This window comes from Cucumis melo, chromosome 5, assembly GCF_025177605.1.
Source record: "Cucumis melo cultivar AY chromosome 5, USDA_Cmelo_AY_1.0, whole genome shotgun sequence".
Classification (NCBI taxonomy): Eukaryota; Viridiplantae; Streptophyta; class Magnoliopsida; order Cucurbitales; family Cucurbitaceae; genus Cucumis; species Cucumis melo.
In genome coordinates, this window is record NC_066861.1 from 291,295 (window position 1) to 313,744 (window position 22,450).

Below are 22,450 nucleotides of genomic sequence, written 5' to 3' on the forward strand. Positions count from 1 at the left end.
TAACAAACTTCCTTTTTTACCTGTTGCTTTCTTTATTCTTTTAAAAAAACATCTCAAGACTCAAATGAAGAAACTGAATCTCATGTGGTCCGACTCCACTACCAATATCAGTCACATGGTCAAACTCAAATTATGCAACCTGGCCGCCCCCGTGGATTTAGCGTAGGCACAGCAGCTAACCCCTCAAGTTTACTATCATATATTCTCAAATATAACAAAATGAATCAAAATATAATAAATTATCATTTATTATTGATAGCCTCTAAACACCGATAATATCTAATAAGCTTGAAATTTTATTCTATTTATAAATATTCTTTGTGCAGTTTTGATATATTATATAAAATGTATAGTCTACAATCATGTTGAATTAAACTTGAGTGGGTATGTTTCCAAAAAGGAGCTTGAGTGGTTAATGTTAGCTTAGAAACAACGTGAGGAAAACAGAAAGGGAAGAGGAAGAAAGATTCCAAAGCTTGGTGGCGAATTCAATAAGAAAAAGAGAAAACAAACACAAACATACTCTGTAAAATGATTCTGTGCACAATATAATTTAAGATTGCAAAAGAAGGTAAAGGTATATACATTATACACCCCAAAGAAGCAAATTAAAGAACCTTCACCTTCCCCCACATCAAGAAATATAATAAAACCATTCCTTTCCATCTCTATAAAACCGAAACCATAATTTCTTTCACACAAACATTCATCAAATCAACAAAAACAAACTAATATAATATGGCATCATCCAACAAACATCACCGGACTTATGAAGATTTCGAACCTCCGGTGGAGCGGTCGGAAGAGGACGGCTGCATCATTCTCACCCTCTACATTCCTGGTTTGTCCAATCCTGTCCCCCCCTAATTATTATCTCCATTTTGGTTCTTCCAACTTCTTGCCGGCCTAAATACTCCTAATTGATATGTAATACAGAGTGTAGCCAAATTTAATTTGATTTAATTTTGTGGTGTGACTAATTCAAAATTCAACACTACTGTAGGTTTCGAAAAGGAGCAAATTAAGGTTCAAGTATCCTCAAAAAGAAAGTTGAGGATTAGTGGGGAGCGGGCATTGAAGAGCAATAACAAGCACACAATGCAGCGCTTTTACAAAGAGTTCGAAATCCCGTCAAACTGCAACACCGCTAACATTACTGCCAAATACAAGAGTGGCATTCTTCATGTCCGCCAGCCATTGCAGCAGGACCAGTCCAACTCCAAACAACAACCTCATCACAATCCTATTTTGGAAGATCAAGAAATAAAGCAAACTAATTTGGCTTCCAACCACAACGAACCACACAGTGACACTCCAAAAAACAACGGAAAGTTGACAATTTCAACGGGACAACGTTTAAAAGAGACGATTCCCTGTGTGTTCCTAAAGTTGGTTTTGCCTATTTTGCTGCCATCTGCCTTATTGTTGCTTTGGTATGCTAGGAGCCTGAGCCCCATCATGCCTGTCGAAGTGGAACAACCTTCACAGTGATTCATTCAACATTGGTGACTTATAATTTGTATTGCATCCAAGTACAATAATGAAATTCAGGCCATAACAAAATTTACCGGGAGTTTAATATAATTGTAAAGAAATTTGATGGATAACTTGAATTATAAACATAATTGAATTTGTTTTTATTTTGTTTATTTGAAATTGTGATCAAATTTATAGTTATCACTACTCTATTTCTAGTTCTGAAAGTAAACAATAGCAATAAATATGTTAAAATTGATAATTTTTCGAACAATTGTGTTAGTTATAACAATAACTACAATGCTAATAGTCATGATAAGTAGTTCTTAAATGCAATCGAATTGAGCATCTTAAGTTTATTAATTGGATTGCGTTAAACTTTAATGGTAAATATAGTACTAAATAGATATTATGTATCAAAATTGATACTATTTTAATGGTAATAGTAACACAACAATGGTAGTTATGACTACAAAGACATTGACCATGATACGTAATTTTTGAACATGAGCACTTTAAAATAATCAATTCAATTATTTTAACTAATCAATCGAATTGTGTTATTTGATTACAAATTTAAATATTTGAGTAAGTACAAGTAGAGAACAAACGAAGTCAAAACTCATATTATGGGACCCGCGATTTTTATTCCGGGTGATCTATCACGTTTTGTTTAGGGTAATTGAATGAAAAGAAATAAATTTAAGAGAAATTGTCAAAAAAAGAATAGCATAAATATTATTGCATAGGAGACGTAAAAGTACCAAACCAGCCTCGAAAAACTTCATAAAGTCCGTATAGAAACGACGAAGGTAAGGGTAATTTCCCAATAGCAAATATATTAAGTCCATGAAGAATACGGAATAGAAGGTAGATCGAACATATAAATAGCCAAAAAAACGCGTTAGGGTTGAGAATTACGAACACATCTTCCGCCCCCAATTTCTTTTCTAATACATCGTCACTCTCTTTTTGCTTCTTCCTCTCGCTTCTCTGCAACCGGAAGCTTCGTTTCCTTCACGCTCCCACTCCCGCTCAATGCTGCATTGTTCTCACTGCCTCACACATCGGGAACCCGATCGCTTCGATGATTTCATGTGAGAATCCGCTCCGATCCTCTTCGCTTTTGTGTTCTATCCTCTGCGCACATTGATCTCTTCATTGTTTCTCGTTTTTAATCTGATTTGTTCTTCGGATTACCATTCCTCTAATTCTAATAGTAATCCGCTCTCTTTTTTCTTTTTTTCTTTTTTTCTTTTTTTCTTTTTTTGTACCGCGTCAGTGACGTAAAGAGCCTTTGGCAAATCGGATATTAATTGTTTGTTCGTATTTGATTTATGCGTAACTTGTCTCTTGGTTGAGATCGATTCTGTGTTTTTAATTGTTTTGGCATCGTTGACAGGTGTTGTTCGGGATGCGGCAAGGTGCTTGGCCAGTTCTTTGGAGGAAAGTACATTGATCATAGCAAACCTATACTCGGAACCGCTACCAAATTGAAGAAGAGGAAGAAGGAGAAGAAGCAGCAACTTGAGAAGATTAGAATGGATACCGCGGATCAACTCGCGGCATAATTTTTTTCCACGGAAATTTTGACTAATACTGGACCTAAAACTCACCATTTTTTTCTTTCAATTTTCACTCTTTTTCCTTTATCAAATTATTTTGAAAGAAACCGATTTCTGAAAGAGATCGATCGTCTCTAGCGTTTTGGAATTACATTTTGTTGCCCATTTTTGTCCACAATCAATAATGTCCTCTTAGAAATTGGAATAAACTTCTCGACAAATAATTCATATTTGGTAACAGCGATTAAAAATTTTATCAAAACCGGAAGCAGAAGCAGATACATGATTCCAGTTTCAGAACAAGTTTATTACTTACTCGTTCCTAGAAATGGATCCAAATAGCATTAAATTGCAAAATGTGGATTTTAATTTTGTTACTAACTAATGTTTTCTAAAAAAGGAAAGTTTTCCTTGTTAACATGAAAGAACATTATAAAACAAAAAACCCTTAAAATTATAAGGAATTAAAATGCGGTATCAATGGCAATCCTCCATACTCGGTGGTACTCAGTGAATTTTAATTTTAAAAGGCACTTGTTCGTTGCAATTAGGAGATTCTTGAGAATTACAAACAATCTATACAACCTTACCTTTTTCGAATCAAATTCAACCATCTCATTGATGTAAATTGAAAGTTTATAAATCACTTTATATTGCTTAAGGAGTGATGAGACAAATTTATATATATACACACACATATCATTTGTCGCCAGTGATAAAACAAATGGAGTTATCCGTAAAAAGCATTAAATGACGGCCACACAGAAGATGATGATCATTGTCGAATCACTGAGCTCCTGAAACCTCTGCAGAATTTGCACAGCTATGGAGTTGGCCGTCCATTCCTCTCTTTCCTTCTTCAATTATTCCAATTCCTCAACCCCATCCCTACATCGAAGCACACTCTCCGGCCTTTCGCCATCGTTATTGCCCCGTCTCAGTCTCAGCATTCAGTTCCGGCCAAGGGGACGATCGCTTCTTCGACATATACAAGCTTCTTCCCGCTGGCTTCTGGTACCCGTCGGTCAGCCACATCGCTTCCTTAACCTTTATTCTGTTGCATCATTTTACTTGAAGATTTGGTAAATTATTATGTTCACAGGCGATGGAGAGTGGAAGCATATAGGTTCAAAAGTAGAAATGCCAGATGCTTTCGAAATTGTGTCGGTGAGTTCGAATAATAATCCATTGCGAGTCTCTATTTAGTGGAGCCACCTCTGGTCTGAAAATCTTTTTGGGGTTAATGCAGAATGAGGTCACTGTTGGCCGCCTTCCTGATAAAGCTGACATTGTAATTCCGGTTGCTACAGGTCTAATTTTCCCCTAATCTAAATCCTGGGTTCTTGTTTTGGCATTAACTTCATTGAGTTGTTTTCTGAAATGTAAGCAGTCTCGGGTCAACATGCTCGTATCAAAAACCAAGAAGACAAGCTGTTGGTCATAGATCTAGATAGCACCAATGGGACTTTCATCGACGACAAGAGGCTTAACCCTGGGGTTGTTGCTGCTGTATCATCTGGCAATTGCATTACTTTTGGTACTATAATTTCTCCCCTCTTTTCTTTTATGAGACTACCCCATTTCCCATTTCTTGAGTTTTACATTTTGTTGTTTTACCCTCTTCAATTCAACATAAAGATTGCTGGTCTCAATCTGTTTCTGCATTTTGTTTACATTTTCCAAAGGAAAAGACTTGTTGTTTCATTTGATACTCATCTGAATCGATTCGTTGTGATGTTTCTTTTGCTGACAGGGGACATCCATCTGGCCATGTTTCAGGTCTCAAAGCTGAGAACTGTTGAAGCTGCAAGCAAAATCCAAGAAGAAACTGAGGAGCCAATCAGTGATTCTGAAACAAGTTGAGAGAAATGCCAGATTTTATGTGCAAACATCTGCACATTTTGTATTCTAAAACCTTTGGTTCGGACGAATTTTTCCAATGAGTTATCTGATTGTTCTGTTTGTGTTAGAGACCCAGATCAGCACCTCTACTTGAATTCCTTTGCTAAAAAAGAAGGCAATCTTCCTTCATTTTGGTGCCCAGTGTCCTGTAATTGAATGCCAACTCCTCTTCATTATTATATTTACCCTCTTTACTTCTCTTCTTCACTTTCCCTTATTCACATTCGAATTCTAAGTCACTACTTCAGCTACTGCTACAATATTTTTATTTTAATCGGGGAGGAGAGAGAAACCAGTTAAATATAGGTATAAATAAATACAACTTTCATTTATCATGCGAGTTTTAGAATATATTCTTCTCTTTTCTTTACAACAGTTGCAAGGATAAACTCATTTTGACTGGAATATATTCCTTTGATCTAAACTTAATTGTACAACTCTTTAACCACATGTTTGTCCCCAGAAGTAAAAGTTAAGGGAATGGAGTTGACTTCACTCCTAGTGGTCTTTTATCTTTGGGAAGGATTTGGGGGCAAAGAGAATTTAAACTATCCATCTATTCCTATTGTACTAAAACAAAAAGTTATCAAAGAATGAAACTAAATTTTAAACCAAAGTGAACAAACTCAACAGTAATTAATAACTAACTAATCCGAATTACTGAAATAAATAAATTACTTTAGAAAATTAAAATTAAAATTAAAACTAATATTTTAGTATAGGTCGGTTGAATTTGTAAGAATAAGACAAGAAGGTATAAGTTATGTAGGATAGGAACAAGTTGTGGAATGGAATAAATTTGAGTTGGAACAATTTCATATAAATGTTAATCCCATCGGAAGAAGATTCGAAGTCAGTTCAGTAATGGGAGTGGTAGTGGGTTGTAAAAAAGCGTATTGTGATTTGATTTATGCGAAAAGTAAAATAATCCCTTGATTCATTCATTCCGTATTTCCCTTTCTTCTTTTCGGCTGCATCCGCATCTCCCGAGTACGGCAACCATTGAAGCTTTGTGATCCAATTCCTCTTTTTTCCTACCCAAATGCCGACGAGTTTCAGGCCTGAGCTTCTCACCACCACCGTCGCTGTGGTTGCTGTCGGCGTTGCCACTGCCTACTATTTCTACGTCGCCAAGAAATCCAAATCCAAAGGTTCTTGTTCTCTTTTGCAGTTCCTTCTACTCGTGCCTTTCTTTGTTGTTTTGCTTGATGAGAATACCAAGCTCCGAGTATTGGGATTTGAGAATACCCGGAACAAACCCTTCCAACCCTGTTTCATTTTATTGTTATTTGCGATTTCTTGCTACTTCAAGATGTTTTCGATGTCTTTTTTTGATTTGTTGTTTTCTGTTATGATAGGTTGCTTGGACCCTGATAACTTCAAGGAATTTAAACTAGTTAAACGCACACAGGTTAGCCACAATGTAGCAAAGTTCAGATTCTCTCTTCCGACTCCAACCTCAATCTTGGGGCTGCCGATTGGGCAGCATATGAGCTGCAGGTTTTATTCACTTTAATACTCGTTTGATTCAAGAAGAAACTCTCTCCACTTTGTATAGTGGAGTGAAGATTCATCTATGGAATGTTATGAATCTTCAGACGATTTATTGATGTGTTGTTGTACAGAGGAAAAGATAGCCAAGGTGAAGATGTTGTGAAACCTTACACCCCAACCACTTTGGACACAGATGTTGGATACTTTGAGTTGGTCATTAAGGTATAGCCTTAAACTTCCAATATGCAATAGTTTGTAGTTTTTAACATTTGGTACTTTGGCTTACAACTACGATTGTATGTAGATGTATCCACAAGGAAGGATGTCCCATCACTTTCGTGAGATGCGTGAAGGTGATTACTTGGCTGTGAAAGGTCCAAAGGTATTGCTAACTTGTCCTTCAGCAGCAACTACATTAAGTAGAATTTGTTAATTTGAACATTGAATATTTGGCTTGAATAAGTCAGTTAATACCTTTCATTAGACTAGTTTTCTTCTTCTCTTTTTTTCCAAATATCTATGAGTAAACGAGTATTTACACATATGGCTGGACTGGGTGTGGATATGTTTGTGGGTGCTAGTTTCTATGGTGGTGTTGGATGCTTTTTAGATGTGTTTAAAGTATTCTATTGCTGAGTTGATGAGTTGTTTTCTTTTGTTTTAATGTTTTGGTTCACACAAGTTTTTGGCTCGATTGTAGTCGTTTATTTGTTGAGTTTTAGGTGATTTATTGATTGGTATGTGAGTAATGTTTATTAGTTATTTATTTCATCTAAGGAGGTATTGATTTAACCACTTAAAGTCTTAGAGTTTGAATTGAATGGAATTAAAAAATGAAGGCAAAGACTGACCATCTAGGATAAAAATAACTTCTTTCTGGGGGATTCATCATTCAATATTAGGTTATTAGAACTTCGAGGAAGTGCATCGAACAGTCAACTAGTTTTGATCTCAAATTTTTAGTTCTCGAGGAGCGAGGTGCTTTTAAATATTGATTTATTTACCTTTGAATTGGAAAAATCTAAAACTGGGCCAGGGAATCTTGGATTTGGGCCATTGGCATGATATTCGTAATGCCATAAGGTTATATGGTCTCTGGAAGAAGGTTCAGAATTTTGAAATGGGGGTGTTCCGAGTGCAGGGTTGTGAAGGGTTGTGAGGTAGGGGAATTTCACCTAAAAGCTTGCTTAAGCAATTGGTTGAAGATAAATTTAATTATATACCACTAACTAACTTATTTGCATTCAACTATATTTCTTTATTTAGTACATAAATTTACATTCAAGTACAGCCATGACAAGAGACTCGTGCGATTAGTTCCGATGAAAGAGTGGATCGAAGTTTGTTTTTCCTTGATTAATTTTATTATCCAAGTAACTAATAATCTTTGATCTTGATAATCATTTGCTTATATGGCCCCTGCAGCCCTACCCAACTTGAAAAATTATAGAGAAGAAAGCATTTAATTAGCCTTTGCGCACGTTGTCATACTCAGAATCATATTATTTATTATTTATAGAGTTGTTTTCTGTCTGTGTGTGCAAATGGTTGTAGGGACGATTCAAGTATGAACCTAATGAAGTAGAGGCCTTTGGAATGCTTGCTGGAGGCACAGGCATAACTCCTATGTTCCAGGTATGAGCACGGGCTAAGTTTTGAGTGAAGATTCGTATTGGTATTTGTGTTCTATCTGTCTTAACAAACAAATATATTCGACATTGCTGAACTTTTTCATTTTTCATTTTCAGGTTGCAAGAGCAATACTAGAAAATCCAGTGGATCGCACCAACGTGCATCTTATCTATGCTAATGTTACTTATGAAGACATTCTTCTGAAGGTGCTCTTTCTGGTCTCTTAATTTGGATTTGGAAATTGGAACTACCCTATATTAAACCACGTATACCCTCTATTCTACTTGTGTTTGCAGGAAGAATTGGATAGTCTTGCAACTACGTTCCCTACCCGTTTTTCTATCTACTATGTCCTCAATCAGGTAAACAACTTGGGGGTTTTGCAAATACATTCTGCAGTTTCTTTATGTCTTTTTGTAATTGCTCTCTGCTCTCTGCACTGTACAGCCTCCAGAAGAATGGGATGGTGGTGTTGGCTTTGTAACTGAGGAAATGATACGGCTGCACTGTCCTGCGCCATCCCCTAATGTCCGGGTGTGTACTCTGCTTTGCTTTGCTTTGCTTTACTACACCCTTGACACTTCATTCGTTTTTCATTCTCTGTAAGAGAGACTTTGCGCTAAAAGAAGGCAATGTTCTTCATTTTGCAACAGATTTTGAGGTGCGGACCACCACCCATGAACAAAGCTATGGCAGCTTACCTCAACACTATTGGCTACACTTCCCAAATGCAGTTTCAGTTCTAATAATCCAAATTATCCAATCCCATTATTTACTCTTTTTACTTTATTTACCCCATTTAATTCAATTCATCCAATCTCATGAAATTAAAATGTATACCCATCCAAACGAAGAACCACATTAATAAAATGGAGTATATCAATGTTTGGAATAGAACTTGATTTGATGATTTCACACAAAAACAAAGGTAAGGCAGATTACAACTACAAACAAAGCTAGAGGAAAGATGCAACCTTGTGAGTCTCTGTTCTCCCAACAATTCCACACTTGATGAGACTTCCAATGGTGTTCCACATCAACTTAGCATCTTCCAATCGGTTTCCCTCAGCCAATTTCTTGTACAAATAGCTTTCAAATGTCATTCTCTGCACATACTCATTCCCACACATCTCCACCAATGCCTCCCTTCCGGCATTGTCCCCATAAAACACTCTCTGCAACACATCCAAGAACCTGAACGTTCCCACGTACTTGGTATCCCACTCTCTCAAATACTCTCTCTTCAGATCCCTTTCTCCGATCATCCTCTCCCCTCCTTCCGATGCTCTCACCACCGCCTCTCCGCACATTCTCCCCGATTTCGCTGCAAAATATATGCCTTCGCCCGAGCACTTTGTCACGTATCCTGCCGCGTCACCTACCAGCGCCACCCGCCCTACCACTCGCCTTGCTCGCGGGTGCTCCGGTATCGGATGTGCCTCTACTTTCATCACCTTCCCTCCGCTTATCTTCCTCTTTGCCCTTTCCCTTATTCCTCTTTGGTAACGCTTTATGTCTTGTTTTGAGCACACCGTCCCCGTCCCCACTGCCACATGGTCGCATTTTGGAAATACCCAAGCATAAAAATCTGGCGATACGTCGTTCCCTACGTACATTTCCGCCAGATTCTCGTAGTACTCCATTTTCTCCTCTGGTAATTTGATTCTCTCTTGGAAGGCGATCGCGCACGTGTAATCTCCGGCGTCGATCGACTTTGCTACACGGCTGTTGGCGCCGTCCGCACCGATCACCACATCCACGGCCAAGGATTTCCGGGAGTTTTCAGCTGTGTAATGCACGACGTACGGTGCTTTGGAGGAGGTAGGGAGCTCGAGATTCAGCACGAGGCCCTGGATGAGATTAGCACCGTTGGACTGAGCGCGGGAACGGAGGAAGGAATCAAGCACTTCGCGGCGTAGCATGGGTATGAACTCATGGGCTTTCAAGGTTTTTCCGAAGTCGACGGCGAGATTGGACGGCGAAATAATTTTCATACGAGTAACATGGCGATCGATGAGGTGAGCAGGGATGTCGAACTCAGTAAGCATACATAGAGGGAGAGCGCCGCCACATGGCTTGGCAGATGATGGACTGCGCTCAAATAGGTAAGTCTCGATGCCACCAGCTGCGAGAGCTTCGGCAGCGGAAGATCCCGCAGGGCCACCGCCAATGACGGCAGCTCGGAGCTTGCGGCCAATAAGAGGGGCATTGTCGGATTTAGAGGAGCAGGTTATGAGAAGAGAAGGAGGGCGGGAGGATGGAGTGTGTGTGGTAGTAGGGCTTAGAGAAAGAGAGGAGAAACCTTGGAGGCAACGGGCAGCCATTGAAGGGAGTTGAGATCTGGAAATGAAGGCGGAAGGATTTAGGTTTGTGCCGTCTAGTCTTTTTTGGGAAACCTTTGTTTAATGGGATGTTGAGTGATTGCGATTACCAGTTTGGCAGTACGAAAAGGACATTGGATTTTGTTTATTTTATTATTCACAACTTTGAGTGATTGCATTCTGAACCAACCCAACTAGTAGGAAGACCCAATTAGGAAAATATAGATTCTTTTAGGTCAAATTATGAAAACAACCCAACAAAAGTACAAAAATTTGCCCTATGGAAACTCATGTGAGTAGTAAATCTTGAACAGTGGATGGATGGCAGATTGTGGAGAAGGGTTGATTCCTCCATGCTGAATCCGCAAGCAAAGAATTTACAACTCCCGTGGGATTGTACAAATCCCACCACACATATCTCCTAACATCCCTGCACGCTATCTCCATTGCCACACATCCTACTGCGCTTGCATTATACCAGCCAACCCCACAACACGCACTCTTTGATTCCTTGAATCCTACACGCAGTACACAATTTGTCGTCATTTCAAAACTACAATATTTCACTTTTAACAACCCAAATCACATTTTATTGCACATACCATATCGAGTTGGATTTCCAATGATCTCCGTCATCCCTTTGTAAACGTCGCAAAATATCATTTGAGTATCTTCGAACTCTGCATTCAGCTTCACCATTTCCTCTCCCATTACTTCATTGTACTTCCCAATCAATTCATTCATCTCTTTCACACACCCCTTCTTATCAAACGTATCCACAGGGGAATCACGCCATTCAGACAGCACTCGAGGACTGCATCCCAACGGCAGTATTCCCATGCATACGATCTTTCTCGCTCCAGCTTCCTGCAAGTTTCTTATGGCAATCACCATTTGCGATACTAGCAGTCGAGCAAATTCCTCACCACCATACTTACGTGCAGACGATTTCAAAAGATAAAGATTGATGAAATCAACCTCACCAAACGAGAGGTAGAAGAGGGATGATTGGATGAAATGGCGAGCAGCGTGTTGCCCGAGTTGCAAGCGTAAAAGTTGAATGGCATCGAGGACTTGGCGTAGTTGTTGGTTGAGAGACTGATAGCTTTGCCCGTTGCTCATGATCGTTGCTTGTGGGGAACCGAAGTTGAGGCCATTTAGGATGGCTTCGAGGGATCCATTCTGATTGTACCAAGGTTGAGCATGCGGGAGGCCGATCTTGTCAGCTGCAAGAGAATAGTAACATTACACAAGAAAGTAAAAGAAACAATCAAGAAAAAAAGGGTTAAGAGATGAACCAAGAAGAAAAGGAAGAAGGGAGGAAGTGGCATTGGTGTCACAGGGAAGAAGAGAGAAATTGCGGTGGAGACGAGGGTAAAACAGAGTATTGAAGCCGCAATCTACAGAAGAATCTCCCAACAAGAACATGGCGGTGACGTTGGATTCAAGAGCTGCACCTGTATTAATCAAGAGGATGAGATGAGCAATGAAGATCAAACCCATATTGATGCGATGAGTTTCTGATTAATCTTTGAGTTCAGTTTTGGTGTTTCTAATCATTTCTTGCATGAGCTAAGGTTGGTGTTTAACTCTTAGTACCAATTGGATGAGAAACTGATTGCTTTGATTACCATTTTTTATATTGCAAATTTTTAAAATAAATGTTTCTATCACACGTATTTATTTCATGTTCTTTTCAAGTATGTGTTTGGTAAGGATTTAGAGAGTAAGGTTTTGTTTGCAATAAGCATGACTATCGAAAATAGTTATATGTTGAATCTCACTCGTTACTAATTAATTTATTCATATATTTTATATGATAAATTTTGCATCATTATTTATTATAATACTATATAAAATTTGAATATATAAAAAATCACACTTTTGACCTAAAGTTGCATTTGAATCTTTCTTGACTTTTTAACTCTACGTCTAAGCCTCTAAAGTTTGGAATAATCTCGCTTTTATTCTTTTCATTTGTTAACTTTTTGAACGTAAGGTTGAAAAAAAAAATCCTATACTTTCTCCTTTTCTTTTTCTATCCATCGAATAAAATTTTTTAAAATATTTTTTGGTGTTTTTAAAATAAGAATTAAGATTACTTTCTCTTGTGGGTTGCATCTCTTATTGAGTAAATATAATGATAATAAAAATACTTTTTAAAACTAAATAAAATTTTCTAAACTGCCTTTTTTTAACTAAAAAAACAAAGGGTTATTAAATAAGATTGAAATGATTTGAGTTAAAATTTATTGGTTGCCATAAATCTATTACCGCGTAAAGCCTTCACAATCTTAATTTAAAAGCTGCATAGTTTGAAGCTTTTTTCAACTAAAATGCCCCTTTACCTAATTCTTATCATAGATTAAATAAAAAAAAAATAAAAGTTAAGTTTAAATAAGAGAGAGAGAGAGAGAGCTAAAAGAACACTTAAGGGCCCGTTTGGTAACGTTTCTATTCTCTGTTTCTTGTTTCTTGTTTCTTGTTTCTTGTTTCCTGTTTCTTCTTTTTTTAGAACAAGAAACAGTAATGCGTTTGATAACTGTTTCTATTTTTTGTTTCTTGAAAAAAAAAAGAAACATAAACAAAAAAAGTATTCGATAACTGTTTCTTGTTTATTGATTTTCTTCTAGATTTATTTTTTATTTTTCACATCTACTTCAATTAAACATTAAACAAAAATATAGGTCTATCCATCAAACATAACAAATAAAATTATCAAAAGTTTATTCATTTAATACGAAATAATAACATAAACATAAAATTATATTTATCCTTCAAATGTTACCAAATTTGATTGGCAATATCATCTCTTACTCAGGCAATTTCTCTTTTTAATCCATCAATTTCTACAATCTCATCGTTATTTCGTGACATCTAGAATTTAATATTAATTTTAAAGTAAGTTATTATGTCTTCAATATTCAGAATTGAAAGAAACAAAACAAAATTTAACCTTTAACTCTTAACATATGATGCTTTAGAGAAAAACCCACAACGAAAATCCAGATTTGCACAAAGAGAAAGATGAAAACTATGGATCCGACGAAGAGGAACAATCAGGCAAAAACTATGGATCCGACGAAGAGGAAGAGTTCGGGTTGTCGAGAAAGACGGTGAGAGGTGAAGAGGAAGACAGTGTGCAAAGAAAAACGATGAGTAAAAGAGGAAGAGGATGATTATTTGGAGAAGACGATGGAGATAAAAGGAAAAGGAAACCAATAAAAATAATTGAAAAAAGAAAAATGAACCAATAAAAATAATTGAGAAAAAGGAAAATAAAAGAAATAAAAATAATTGAGAAAAATGAAAAGGAAACCAATAAAAATAATTGAGAAAAAGAAAAAAGCCAATAAAAATAATTGAGAAAAATGAAAGGAAAAAAAATAATTGAGAAAAAGGAAAAGGAAACAAATAGAAATAAATTGAGAAAAAGGAAACCAATAAAAGCAATTGAGAAACGGAACAGAAGAAACTACTTTTTTTTGTTCCCAATAATTCTTTATAAAATGAGAAACGTTTCTACTTTTTTTGAGAACGAGAAACAAGAAACGTTATCAAACACTTCTGTTTCTTAGAAAATGGAAACAAAAACAAGAAACAGGAAACAAGAACGTTACCAAACAGGCCCTAAATAACTAAAGCTTGAATTCAGAATAGTTGAAAGAAGATCTTTCGTTTTTTGAGGTTTTCTATATAACAACGTTCTATCACATACAAATGAAGCAACATGGGCAGGTTTGGAAGCTTATGGGAAGGTAACAGAATCAGGCAATTAGCAATTAGCCTGTACTTGAAATTGAGAAACAGAATTAACAACTAAAATTCACTGTTATCAGCTTTACTTAATCATCACTCCAAATTCAAATTGAGGAAACAGATAATCAAATGATTCCATCACCTAAGCTTTCAGCTTCCCACTCACCCCACGTTTGTTGTGCCAAACACTAACACGATCACCACCGTTCATCGGTGTTTTCTTTGCTGCAAACGAGCACTGATCACTCCTTGCACCACCACTTTTGGTGTTCATTTCTATTTGAAGCCTACGCCGTCTCATCCTATTCTCTAACCTAATTCCTCTCAGAGCACGAGCTCTTCGTTCGGCTTCCAGAGCTTGCGTGAAGTTCCAGATCCTCACAACCCCTTCCTCTCCTCCGCAAACAATACGATCCATACCGATGTCCACACCAAACAAATTGCTACCAAATCCATGTAACATTCTCTGTGGAGGCTCCACACTGATACTCTGAACATGCTGTCCCCTCGAATCTCTCTTCCACAGAGTTCGTTTCTTGGTCCTTAGTAGCGGTCGCACGTCAATCAGTGAGAGTTTCCCATCACTTGAAGCTGAAACCAACCATGGAAACTCAAATGCTAGAGAGTAAACTGGTCCTGAATGAGGAATCCAAGATCCAACCAGTTGAGCACTTGTATCAACATGACGATTGGTTATATCAAACATGTGAATAGCACCATCTTCCCCTCCAGTAAATATAAAATCCCCTGTATGGCTTCGCGCAAGGGCATAAGCATAGCCAACATGAGCATCATGAATGACAGTAGCCAATTCCCCACTATTGGTATCCCAAACATATACATCTGAGCCTGATGTACTGGCAACAGTCGTATCATGAGGGACTAATCCCCAAACCCAGTCACCATGCCTCAAGATACTTAAGCATTGATGCGAAAACCGATCCCATACTCGAACAGTCATGTCCCACGAACCACTATAAATCCTTGTTAGATCCAGAGCAAGTGAAGTTATAGGTCCTTCATGTCCCCAAAGCCGGAATTCGATATTGTGATTTAGAGGGCCTTTCACATCAAACAAGTACGAAAGCCCCTCTATTGCCTTCCAACAATGGATGAAGCCATCTGTCCCTCCAGCAATCAATAGATTTGTATCAGCTGCAAGAGCTCGAATGGTGCAACCAAGCGATCGCGATGAGGCAATGGATAACCCTTCTTCCAATTCCCAGATTCTCACAATCGAATCATAACCAGAAGTAAATATCAGCTTTGCAGAAGCCAGAACAAAAACTGTACGAACTGCTTCGGTGTGCCCATGCAAAACCTCCATAGTGTATCGCCCCATAAAAGTTTTACTTCTAAACTCTCTCTCCACAAAAAGATCTTTCCATGACTTCTCATCGGAAAGTCCATTAGGAACCACGGGTGCCGATTGAGCTGGAACTGGAAGTCCCCATCTCTCGCTGTAGAATTCCTTCCATACATGGTGTTCAGATGCTATGCTATGAAGAACAGTAGACACACAAGACACAATGCCAAGCTCCTTTGGATCAAGGCAGTTCAAAATCTCAGATATAATTGCAGGAGGAAGGTCGGTAATTGACCGACAACCAACGGGCGCATTTATAGAGAGCAAACGTTTGGAAGTGAGGGAGGCAATATTCTCCGATTCGTCAGATTCAATTCCCTCTGATTCGGCTTCTAGGTTGAAACAACTTGATCCAGTGGTTGGTTTCTCACAATAATTTTTTCCAATAACCCTTGAATCTCTATAAATCCCGGCAGATTTCTGGCATTCAAATGCCATAAAATAAATCTGAACCTAAGACTAGAAGGAAAAAATATAAACCAAATTCGAGAGAAGATTCGACAAAAAAATCTACACCAAAAGAAAAGAACCCCCAACAATAGAATGGGAAAAAATAAACCCTGGAGAAAACGAAGAGAAGAGGAAATGGGAGGAAACCAACAAGGATCGAGCTGCAAAAAGAAAAAGAAGAGAAATTGGGAGAGGAAATCCTAATCCTAAATTCCTAATCCAAAAAAACAAAGGGAGAAATGAGGATTATGCGAAAGCGAAGAAGAACAAAGGGTACCTGGAAGAATGAAGAAGGAGCAGACGATCCTTGTTGGATGAAGAGAAGAGAAGAGAAGAGAAGAGAAGAAGTGAGATAAGTTGAGGATTTAGGGATTTGCAGAGGAAAGTGAAGAAGATGAGAGAGGAAAGGAAAGAACATTGAACAAAGAAGGAAACCAATTTCCACCGCTGAAGCTGAATGGACTCACCGAATTGTTTGATGAGAACTGGGGGCCCATATCAGACCTCCATGTACGAACCGGTCAGGATCCGACTCCAGTGGATGGTGCGAGCCGATGAGGGCCCGGCTCGAATGGCTGGCACGAACCGGTGAATCCACTCGAATAGATTACGTGCGGATATAGTTTCATCTACTCACTCTTTCTTTTATTTATTTGTTCTCTCTATCCAGAGATGTTATAATTTATTGTGTTAGTATTTCAATTTAGTTTATAAAATTTAAGATTTAAATTTTTGTATTGGAAAATTAAATTAGTAAATTAAGGCAAATGAGTAGCCAACGTATTTAATATTCATACTTCATTTCCTTTTCTGTACAATATCGTGGAAGTAAATATCACTTCTCGGGGAGGGTGTCGCTGTCCCTTCTCCACTATTTCAATCTCCATTCCCACAAATTTCATTAGGGTAGACTTTTTTCATTTCTTTAATTAATTTGTTTTCTTTAACGATTTCTAAATTCATTTTCAACCAAATAAATTTTCTAAAATCACATTTATTAAATGGTCCATTTCCAATACCACTTTTCATTCAAATAAAATATTGCAAAATTTTGTACTAAAAAAAAAAACAAAAATACCTAAAGATAAAAGATATAATAATCGTAATGTTTACTTTTCTTGATCTCAAAAAAAAAAAAAAAAAATTAAAATTTGAACATTAAGTAAACTTAATAGATAAAGAGCATGTAGTGTAGGGTAGAAAAGAGTTTCTCTACACCCTCTTCATTTTATGTCCGATCGAAATTTCTATTTCATTCCAGAAGGACTTCTCATATTTAAACAGAAAAACTCAACCCACAATTTTTTAACTATTAACCCATATTAAATTTTAGTTGATGATTAATTGTTTCACCGCATTACAAAAAAAATACCTAAATATTGTAGTTAATTGACACCGAAATAACCATAAAAATAGATCGTTTAATTAAACCAAGAATTTCAATTTTAGTGATACATGAATTAGGTCATGGTATGGTCAAGTTGTAATTAAATATTGTTACACATTCTCTAATTTAGTCACATAAACATATAATACATTTGTAGTTTGGATAGGGAGATGTGTGGAATGGCGTGCCCATAACACTACCAGGGCCAAGCCAATTACCTGAAGTCAAATATATTAGGTGATCAAAACTTTTATTGGGCAAACTCAAATTTACATTTATTTCTATACATTATTTCGACTAAAAGAAAAAGGCAAAACATTTATTTATTATTTATTATTTATTATTTATTATTTATTATTTATTATTTATTATTTATTATTTATTATTTATTATTTATTATTTATTATTTATTATTTATTATTTATTATTTATTATTTATTATTTATTATTTATTATTTATTATTTATTATTTATTATTTATTATTTATTATTTATTATTTATTATTTATTATTTATTATTTATTATTTATTATTTATTATTTATTTAGCTCAAAACAAGCTTTCCAGAGCCGCCTCTCATGACTTTTTATCTCTCACACGCGTCTCCTCCCTAACTAAAAACCTTCCCATTCCCTTCCACGTCTAAATTAATTCATTTTCGTTTTCATATTTTTATTTCAATTAACATAATTTACCACTATACATCCACTATAAAGGTATAGATCGGTACAAAACTATAAAATTTAGAAAAAAAATAAATATTTGTTTAAAGATAAACAGAAGAATAAAATTGACACTCTTTTTTCTTTTTTTTTTTTTTAATTTTTTCCCTATGGTTTCATTGAATTTTAATTGACTTTAGTTCTCTGTATATACTCCGTTATTGAGTTAGACACCGTTAATTCCGCGGCTCATCCTCCCTCGTTCACCAAATATTTGAAATAATTACACTAACACTCTAATAATAATAATAATAATAAAAGAGTAAGTATGGTAGCTATGTTTTCTAGAACACCGCCACCAAGTAGCTTCTCAATCGGGAAAATAGACTTCCAAATAGCCTTCAAGAATTTCTGCTTTTATTTTTTAAAAAAAATATCACCTGTTAAGTGTTTAAGATATTTTATTGATGTATAGTTTTCATTCAAAATTTGAAATATATAACAAACATAATTATTATAAGAGAGATGAGAACACGCAAACAAAAAAGACCATTTCTTCGGTGAACTACTTTTCAATTATATAATGTATTCTTTTTTTCACAAATCTTTCTCAAATTTCAACTAAACTATTCCCATGCTTACCGCACCCCCCCCCCCCCCCCTAAATATTATTATCATTAATTATTTTCTCAACAAATCCATTTTCAATTTGTTAGTATTTAAGTATTGATTTACACTCAAACCATACCTTTCTTCGTCCTGTAATTTAGGTTTTTTCATACAGATTTATTTGTTTTGCTACGTCTACGTTTATTTGTTTGACTTAATTCTTCTATTCCTATTTCCAATGGTCAACAAAATTAAACGAATCAACTTTAATATAAGATAATAATCGGTCCATCATATCTATAAACATGTATATCTTTTTTTATTGTGCAAATATTTCTATCTTTTTTGGAAAATAATCTTTATAAGTTTTAAGTTCCAAATAAGGTTTGAACTGCATGCATTGATACAATAATTTAAGATTTAAACACTGTAAAAGTAGTATATACATTAGTTTCAAGTCATAATTGGGCTAGAAATAATATTTGGCATTAGTTAAATTCTTGTCCATTATTTTGTTTTCTCTTAATTTAAAGTTGGAATAAAGAGCAAAATGAACCAAGGATAAATTTTTTAGATAAATTTAATATATTTGGTAAATATTTTCAACTATTTTCTTTATAAATAATAATTCATCACCTCGTGAAAAAGATCATAATCTTCCCTCGTATAATAATAATAATAATAATAAAATCTAAAAATTAACAGCCAACCATTAGATTGAAATATAAAATTGACATTGGGAGAAAAAGAAGGATAATATTGTTGTGAGTTCTCACCATGTACGCATCAAAAAAATCGTAAATGAAATTTCCACAATAATAATCAATTATTAGTCAACATTTTGAAACAATATAATCACTAAAATCAAATAAGAATACTTTCCCACTCCCCCTTTTTCTTGAATTCGAAGTTCCCTTCTTAGAAAGCCACATCCCAAAACCAAAAGTCAAAAATTGAATGTTAAAAAGTCTCACATCACATGTTCATTCCACGACTTAGCATAATACCATCCTCCAAATTTCTATAATTCTTATATATCTATATATATATATACGTGTTACTATAACAACACATATATTTCCATACACCAATTCGTTTTGTTTTAATTTCATTTTGATCATTTTCTACATAGAATTTATTACCACTTTCGTATCGAGTCGCCGGCCGGTCCATGGCGGAGCACCAAAAGATACATCCAGTCCACGACGTTGAGGCACCATCGCCCACACCCGCGGCTCCTACCGACCCCTTGGTCCCACGTGGAACCCAGAAATCCGATGCTGCAGATACTACTACTGCAGTTCAATATCCACCGTTTCAGCGCACGATTCCGGTGATGCACTCGAAGCCACCAAAGAAGAGGCGAAGTTGTTGCTGCAGGTGCCTGTGTTGGACGATCTCGATTTTAGTCCTTCTTCTGGTTTTGATCGGAATCGTCATCGGAATCCTGTACCTGGTGTTCCGACCGAAGCTTCCGGAGTATTCAATCGATAGATTGAAAGTATCGCAGTTTACGTTGAGCGGAAACGACCGACTGGACGCTGTTTTCAACCTAACTCTGACCACTGTGAACCCTAACAAGAAAATCGGAATCTACTACGAAGGAGGAAGCCATATAAGCGCGTGGTACACGGAAACGAAGCTTTGCGAAGGGGCTTTACCGAAATTTTACCAAGGACATCGGAACAGGACGGTGTTGAACGTGCCGTTGGTGGGAGTGACAGAAAACGCGACCGCGCTTTTCACGACGCTGCAGCAGCAGCATCAAGAGACTGGAAATATTCCGTTGAATCTGAATGTGAGACAGCCAGTGAGGATAAAGTTGGGGAGCTTGAAGCTGATGAAGGTGAAATTCTCGGCGACGTGCAGACTGTTGGTTGATAGCGTTTCGGCGAATAGCGATATCGTCATTAAGAACAGTAGCTGCAAGTTCAAGCTCCGGCTATAAATTAAAACACCGGCGGCGTTTTTGTACGGTGCTTTGTTTCTATTTTTAATTACTATTTGTGTTTTTTGAGTTATTATTATTCTTTTTCTTTTTATAGTATATGTATATTATCATTGATTTTTTTTTCTTTTTGTAATACACGGTGCATATTAGTAATTATTGAAAATAAACCATATATCATATGAGCATATATTTTAATTAATACTTTTTTCCATCCAAGTTTTCTTTTCTTAAATATTCGTGTTTAAAACACTTCAAAAAGTGATCTATTCTTAAATTAGTAGTTATTTACTAATTTTATTTGTATCTACTTGTTGTTCATACAAATGATACTCAAATCTTCAAAATCTTGTACTAAAGTAGTGATATTTTTAAGTTACGACATTACTATTGGTAAAATAATTATTTAATTAATTTTACATGAGAGATTGAAAATGGATATAGGCGTTTAATTAAATTTTGATTAGTTTTTTATAAATTAACTCCGAATATATTAATTAATAAGCGAAAATGCTATATAATTTTGTTATGAATTATGGCGTGGTTCAATTATTCTTCGTGCGACGATAAAAACAATTAAGCAAATACAATTTGTTGTGTATGACTTTTAATTAGAAGATGATATGTGTGTTTTTCGGGAGTACACGACTTGTAGAGAAGGGTTGAAGAGAGTAGGGTTTGATAGGATTGTTGGATATTTAAATGGTTTGATTACATTGACAAGTTTTCGAAAATTTGAAAAATAGTAATCGTTGATTAATAGTTACTTGACGTTATACTCTTAACGTCTTCAAAAGTGATTATTGTACAAGTTGAAATATATTTGTTTGAAAAATCTATCTCAAAACCCATCAAGTTAAACAAACTAGTCCCAAGTATCTAAAAGAAAATTTGTTGTATTGCTTTTCAATAGTTTTATTTCATTGTTCTAACTTAAAAAAAGGTCAACCATTTTGGCATATATAGATTGTAGTTAGCTTTAACATTCACCTGAGTAGCAACTTTGCTATTTCATCAATATCAAGCTAACGCGATAGTTACTTTAAACTTATTTAGGTTACATAAATTGTCACGTCAACATTTCGATATCTTCATATTATTTGGAACACGTGGTATACAAATATAACAAAAAAAGTTACGGGATGTTCAGTCTTCATTGAAAATTTAATAAAAATAAATATACTCTTTGAAACTTTAAAAAACTTTTAATACGTTGAACAAACAATAGACTTCGCTTTTTCCTTTTATAGTTTTCATTATTATGTATTTGTTATTTGAACAAAATACATCAGAATCAAAATGTCAATTTTCAATATACCCATAAACAATTTTGATTCGAGAAAAAAGAAACAAAGCTACCCAATTAGCCAAAATTCAAAACAAAAGTAAAAGGTAAAATTGAAAAAATCAGATGAAAAAAAGTATGCAGAATCATAGTAGTGTAGCAAAAATAAGTAACTTGTCACTTCCAATTAAAGTAAGTAGAAGTAGACATTTGGTACAATCTTATTCAAATGTTTAAAACCTTTTTTTTCTAAGAAAAAGAACAATAATAACAATAATAAAAACCAAAATTAGATCTAAAAATTACAATTATGTTGATGGTTTATCTTACAAGTTAATCTTATGGGTTTTGAAATTTCGAATTCATCCTTGTGATTCACATATTGTCACGTTGCTACTATTAATTACTTTTTATTAAGACCAAGTAAATAAATTTCACTAAAAAACAACCTTCATATTACTAACGCATTAAGATTTATGCTCAAATAAGAAAACATAAAAATATTTTTTGTAACCAACATTTTGATCGATACTTAGTTCACTGACTTTTAATTTCTTTCATTTGCTGTAAGGTTGACCTTGTTTCATTGTAATA

The 22,450-nt window shown here is 35.6% G+C and overlaps 7 protein-coding genes across 10 annotated transcripts; 4 read left to right on the forward strand and 3 right to left on the reverse strand.

The window, feature by feature from the left end:
* The first annotated feature begins 319 nt into the window (after positions 1 to 319).
* LOC103491622 (uncharacterized) lies at positions 320 to 1,667 on the forward strand. The gene is made up of 2 exons (XM_008451654.3): positions 320 to 841; positions 1,004 to 1,667. Exons 1-2 carry the CDS (start codon positions 739 to 741, stop codon positions 1,489 to 1,491), a joined length of 591 nt encoding a protein of 196 aa, XP_008449876.1. The 5' UTR covers positions 320 to 738; the 3' UTR covers positions 1,492 to 1,667.
* A 1,950-nt stretch (positions 1,668 to 3,617) lies between these two features.
* On the forward strand, positions 3,618 to 5,150 carry LOC103491680 (uncharacterized). 2 transcript variants are annotated; one of them, XM_017045222.2, is made up of 5 exons: positions 3,618 to 4,065; positions 4,144 to 4,208; positions 4,291 to 4,351; positions 4,432 to 4,578; positions 4,795 to 5,150. In XM_017045222.2, the coding sequence occupies exons 1-5, from the start codon at positions 3,867 to 3,869 to the stop codon at positions 4,902 to 4,904; spliced, it is 582 nt and encodes a 193-aa protein (XP_016900711.2). In that variant the 5' UTR covers positions 3,618 to 3,866; the 3' UTR covers positions 4,905 to 5,150. The 2 variants fall into 2 exon arrangements, with proteins under 2 accessions (XP_016900711.2, XP_016900712.1); XM_017045223.2 differs by having other exon boundaries at positions 3,759 to 4,065; positions 4,821 to 5,150.
* Positions 5,151 to 5,691: 541 nt separating this feature from the next.
* LOC103491618 (NADH--cytochrome b5 reductase 1-like) lies at positions 5,692 to 8,966 on the forward strand. Its single transcript, XM_008451650.3, has 9 exons — positions 5,692 to 6,094; positions 6,302 to 6,443; positions 6,569 to 6,659; positions 6,742 to 6,819; positions 7,992 to 8,072; positions 8,186 to 8,275; positions 8,366 to 8,431; positions 8,517 to 8,603; positions 8,723 to 8,966. Exons 1-9 carry the CDS (start codon positions 5,986 to 5,988, stop codon positions 8,813 to 8,815), a joined length of 837 nt encoding a protein of 278 aa, XP_008449872.2. The 5' UTR covers positions 5,692 to 5,985; the 3' UTR covers positions 8,816 to 8,966.
* Positions 8,903 to 16,373, reverse strand: LOC103491620 (geranylgeranyl diphosphate reductase, chloroplastic-like). Of its 3 annotated transcripts, XM_051084996.1 has the most exons (5): positions 16,243 to 16,373; positions 11,689 to 11,847; positions 11,329 to 11,616; positions 10,993 to 11,257; positions 8,903 to 10,908 (listed from the first exon to the last, which is right to left on the reverse strand). In XM_051084996.1, the coding sequence occupies exon 5, from the start codon at positions 10,391 to 10,393 to the stop codon at positions 9,026 to 9,028; it is 1,368 nt and encodes a 455-aa protein (XP_050940953.1). In that variant the 5' UTR covers positions 10,394 to 10,908; positions 10,993 to 11,257; positions 11,329 to 11,616; positions 11,689 to 11,847; positions 16,243 to 16,373; the 3' UTR covers positions 8,903 to 9,025. The 3 variants fall into 3 exon arrangements, with proteins under 3 accessions (XP_050940953.1, XP_050940952.1, XP_050940954.1); XM_051084995.1 differs by having other exon boundaries at positions 10,993 to 11,616; XM_051084997.1 differs by having other exon boundaries at positions 11,369 to 11,847.
* LOC127143794 (GDSL esterase/lipase At1g71250-like) lies at positions 10,679 to 11,284 on the reverse strand. Its single transcript, XM_017045308.2, has 2 exons — positions 10,993 to 11,284; positions 10,679 to 10,908 (listed from the first exon to the last, which is right to left on the reverse strand). The coding sequence occupies exons 1-2, from the start codon at positions 11,282 to 11,284 to the stop codon at positions 10,679 to 10,681; spliced, it is 522 nt and encodes a 173-aa protein (XP_016900797.2).
* Positions 14,022 to 16,391, reverse strand: LOC103491615 (F-box/WD-40 repeat-containing protein At5g21040). Its single transcript, XM_051084994.1, has 2 exons — positions 16,243 to 16,391; positions 14,022 to 16,126 (listed from the first exon to the last, which is right to left on the reverse strand). Exon 2 carries the CDS (start codon positions 15,951 to 15,953, stop codon positions 14,292 to 14,294), a length of 1,662 nt encoding a protein of 553 aa, XP_050940951.1. The 5' UTR covers positions 15,954 to 16,126; positions 16,243 to 16,391; the 3' UTR covers positions 14,022 to 14,291.
* Positions 16,392 to 19,623: 3,232 nt separating this feature from the next.
* LOC103491616 (NDR1/HIN1-like protein 6) lies at positions 19,624 to 20,773 on the forward strand. The gene has a single exon (XM_008451646.3). The coding sequence runs from the start codon at positions 19,795 to 19,797 to the stop codon at positions 20,569 to 20,571; it is 777 nt and encodes a 258-aa protein (XP_008449868.2). The 5' UTR covers positions 19,624 to 19,794; the 3' UTR covers positions 20,572 to 20,773.
* Positions 20,774 to 22,450: the final 1,677 nt, after the last annotated feature.

Excerpts from the sequence above, each read along its gene's own strand:
- LOC103491680 (XM_017045222.2), top strand. The coding sequence starts at position 3,867 with ATGGAGTTGGCCGTCCATTCCTCTCTTTCCTTCTTCAATTATTCCAAT. Across the intron at positions 4,066-4,143 it reads CTGGCTTCTGGTACCCGTCG|GCGATGGAGAGTGGAAGCAT; the intron begins GTCAGCCACATC and ends TTATGTTCACAG. Across the intron at positions 4,209-4,290 it reads ATGCTTTCGAAATTGTGTCG|AATGAGGTCACTGTTGGCCG; the intron begins GTGAGTTCGAAT and ends GGGTTAATGCAG.
- LOC103491615 (XM_051084994.1), bottom strand. The coding sequence starts at position 15,953 with ATGGCATTTGAATGCCAGAAATCTGCCGGGATTTATAGAGATTCAAGG.
- LOC103491620 (XM_051084996.1), bottom strand. The coding sequence starts at position 10,393 with ATGGCTGCCCGTTGCCTCCAAGGTTTCTCCTCTCTTTCTCTAAGCCCT.
- LOC127143794 (XM_017045308.2), bottom strand. The coding sequence starts at position 11,284 with ATGGTGATTGCCATAAGAAACTTGCAGGAAGCTGGAGCGAGAAAGATC. Across the intron at positions 10,909-10,992 it reads TGGAAATCCAACTCGATATG|GATTCAAGGAATCAAAGAGT; the intron begins GTATGTGCAATA and ends TACTGCGTGTAG.
- LOC103491622 (XM_008451654.3), top strand. The coding sequence starts at position 739 with ATGGCATCATCCAACAAACATCACCGGACTTATGAAGATTTCGAACCT. Across the intron at positions 842-1,003 it reads TCTCACCCTCTACATTCCTG|GTTTCGAAAAGGAGCAAATT; the intron begins GTTTGTCCAATC and ends ACACTACTGTAG.
- LOC103491616 (XM_008451646.3), top strand. The coding sequence starts at position 19,795 with ATGGCGGAGCACCAAAAGATACATCCAGTCCACGACGTTGAGGCACCA.
- LOC103491618 (XM_008451650.3), top strand. The coding sequence starts at position 5,986 with ATGCCGACGAGTTTCAGGCCTGAGCTTCTCACCACCACCGTCGCTGTG. Across the intron at positions 8,276-8,365 it reads ATGAAGACATTCTTCTGAAG|GAAGAATTGGATAGTCTTGC; the intron begins GTGCTCTTTCTG and ends TTGTGTTTGCAG. Across the intron at positions 8,604-8,722 it reads CGCCATCCCCTAATGTCCGG|ATTTTGAGGTGCGGACCACC; the intron begins GTGTGTACTCTG and ends ATTTTGCAACAG.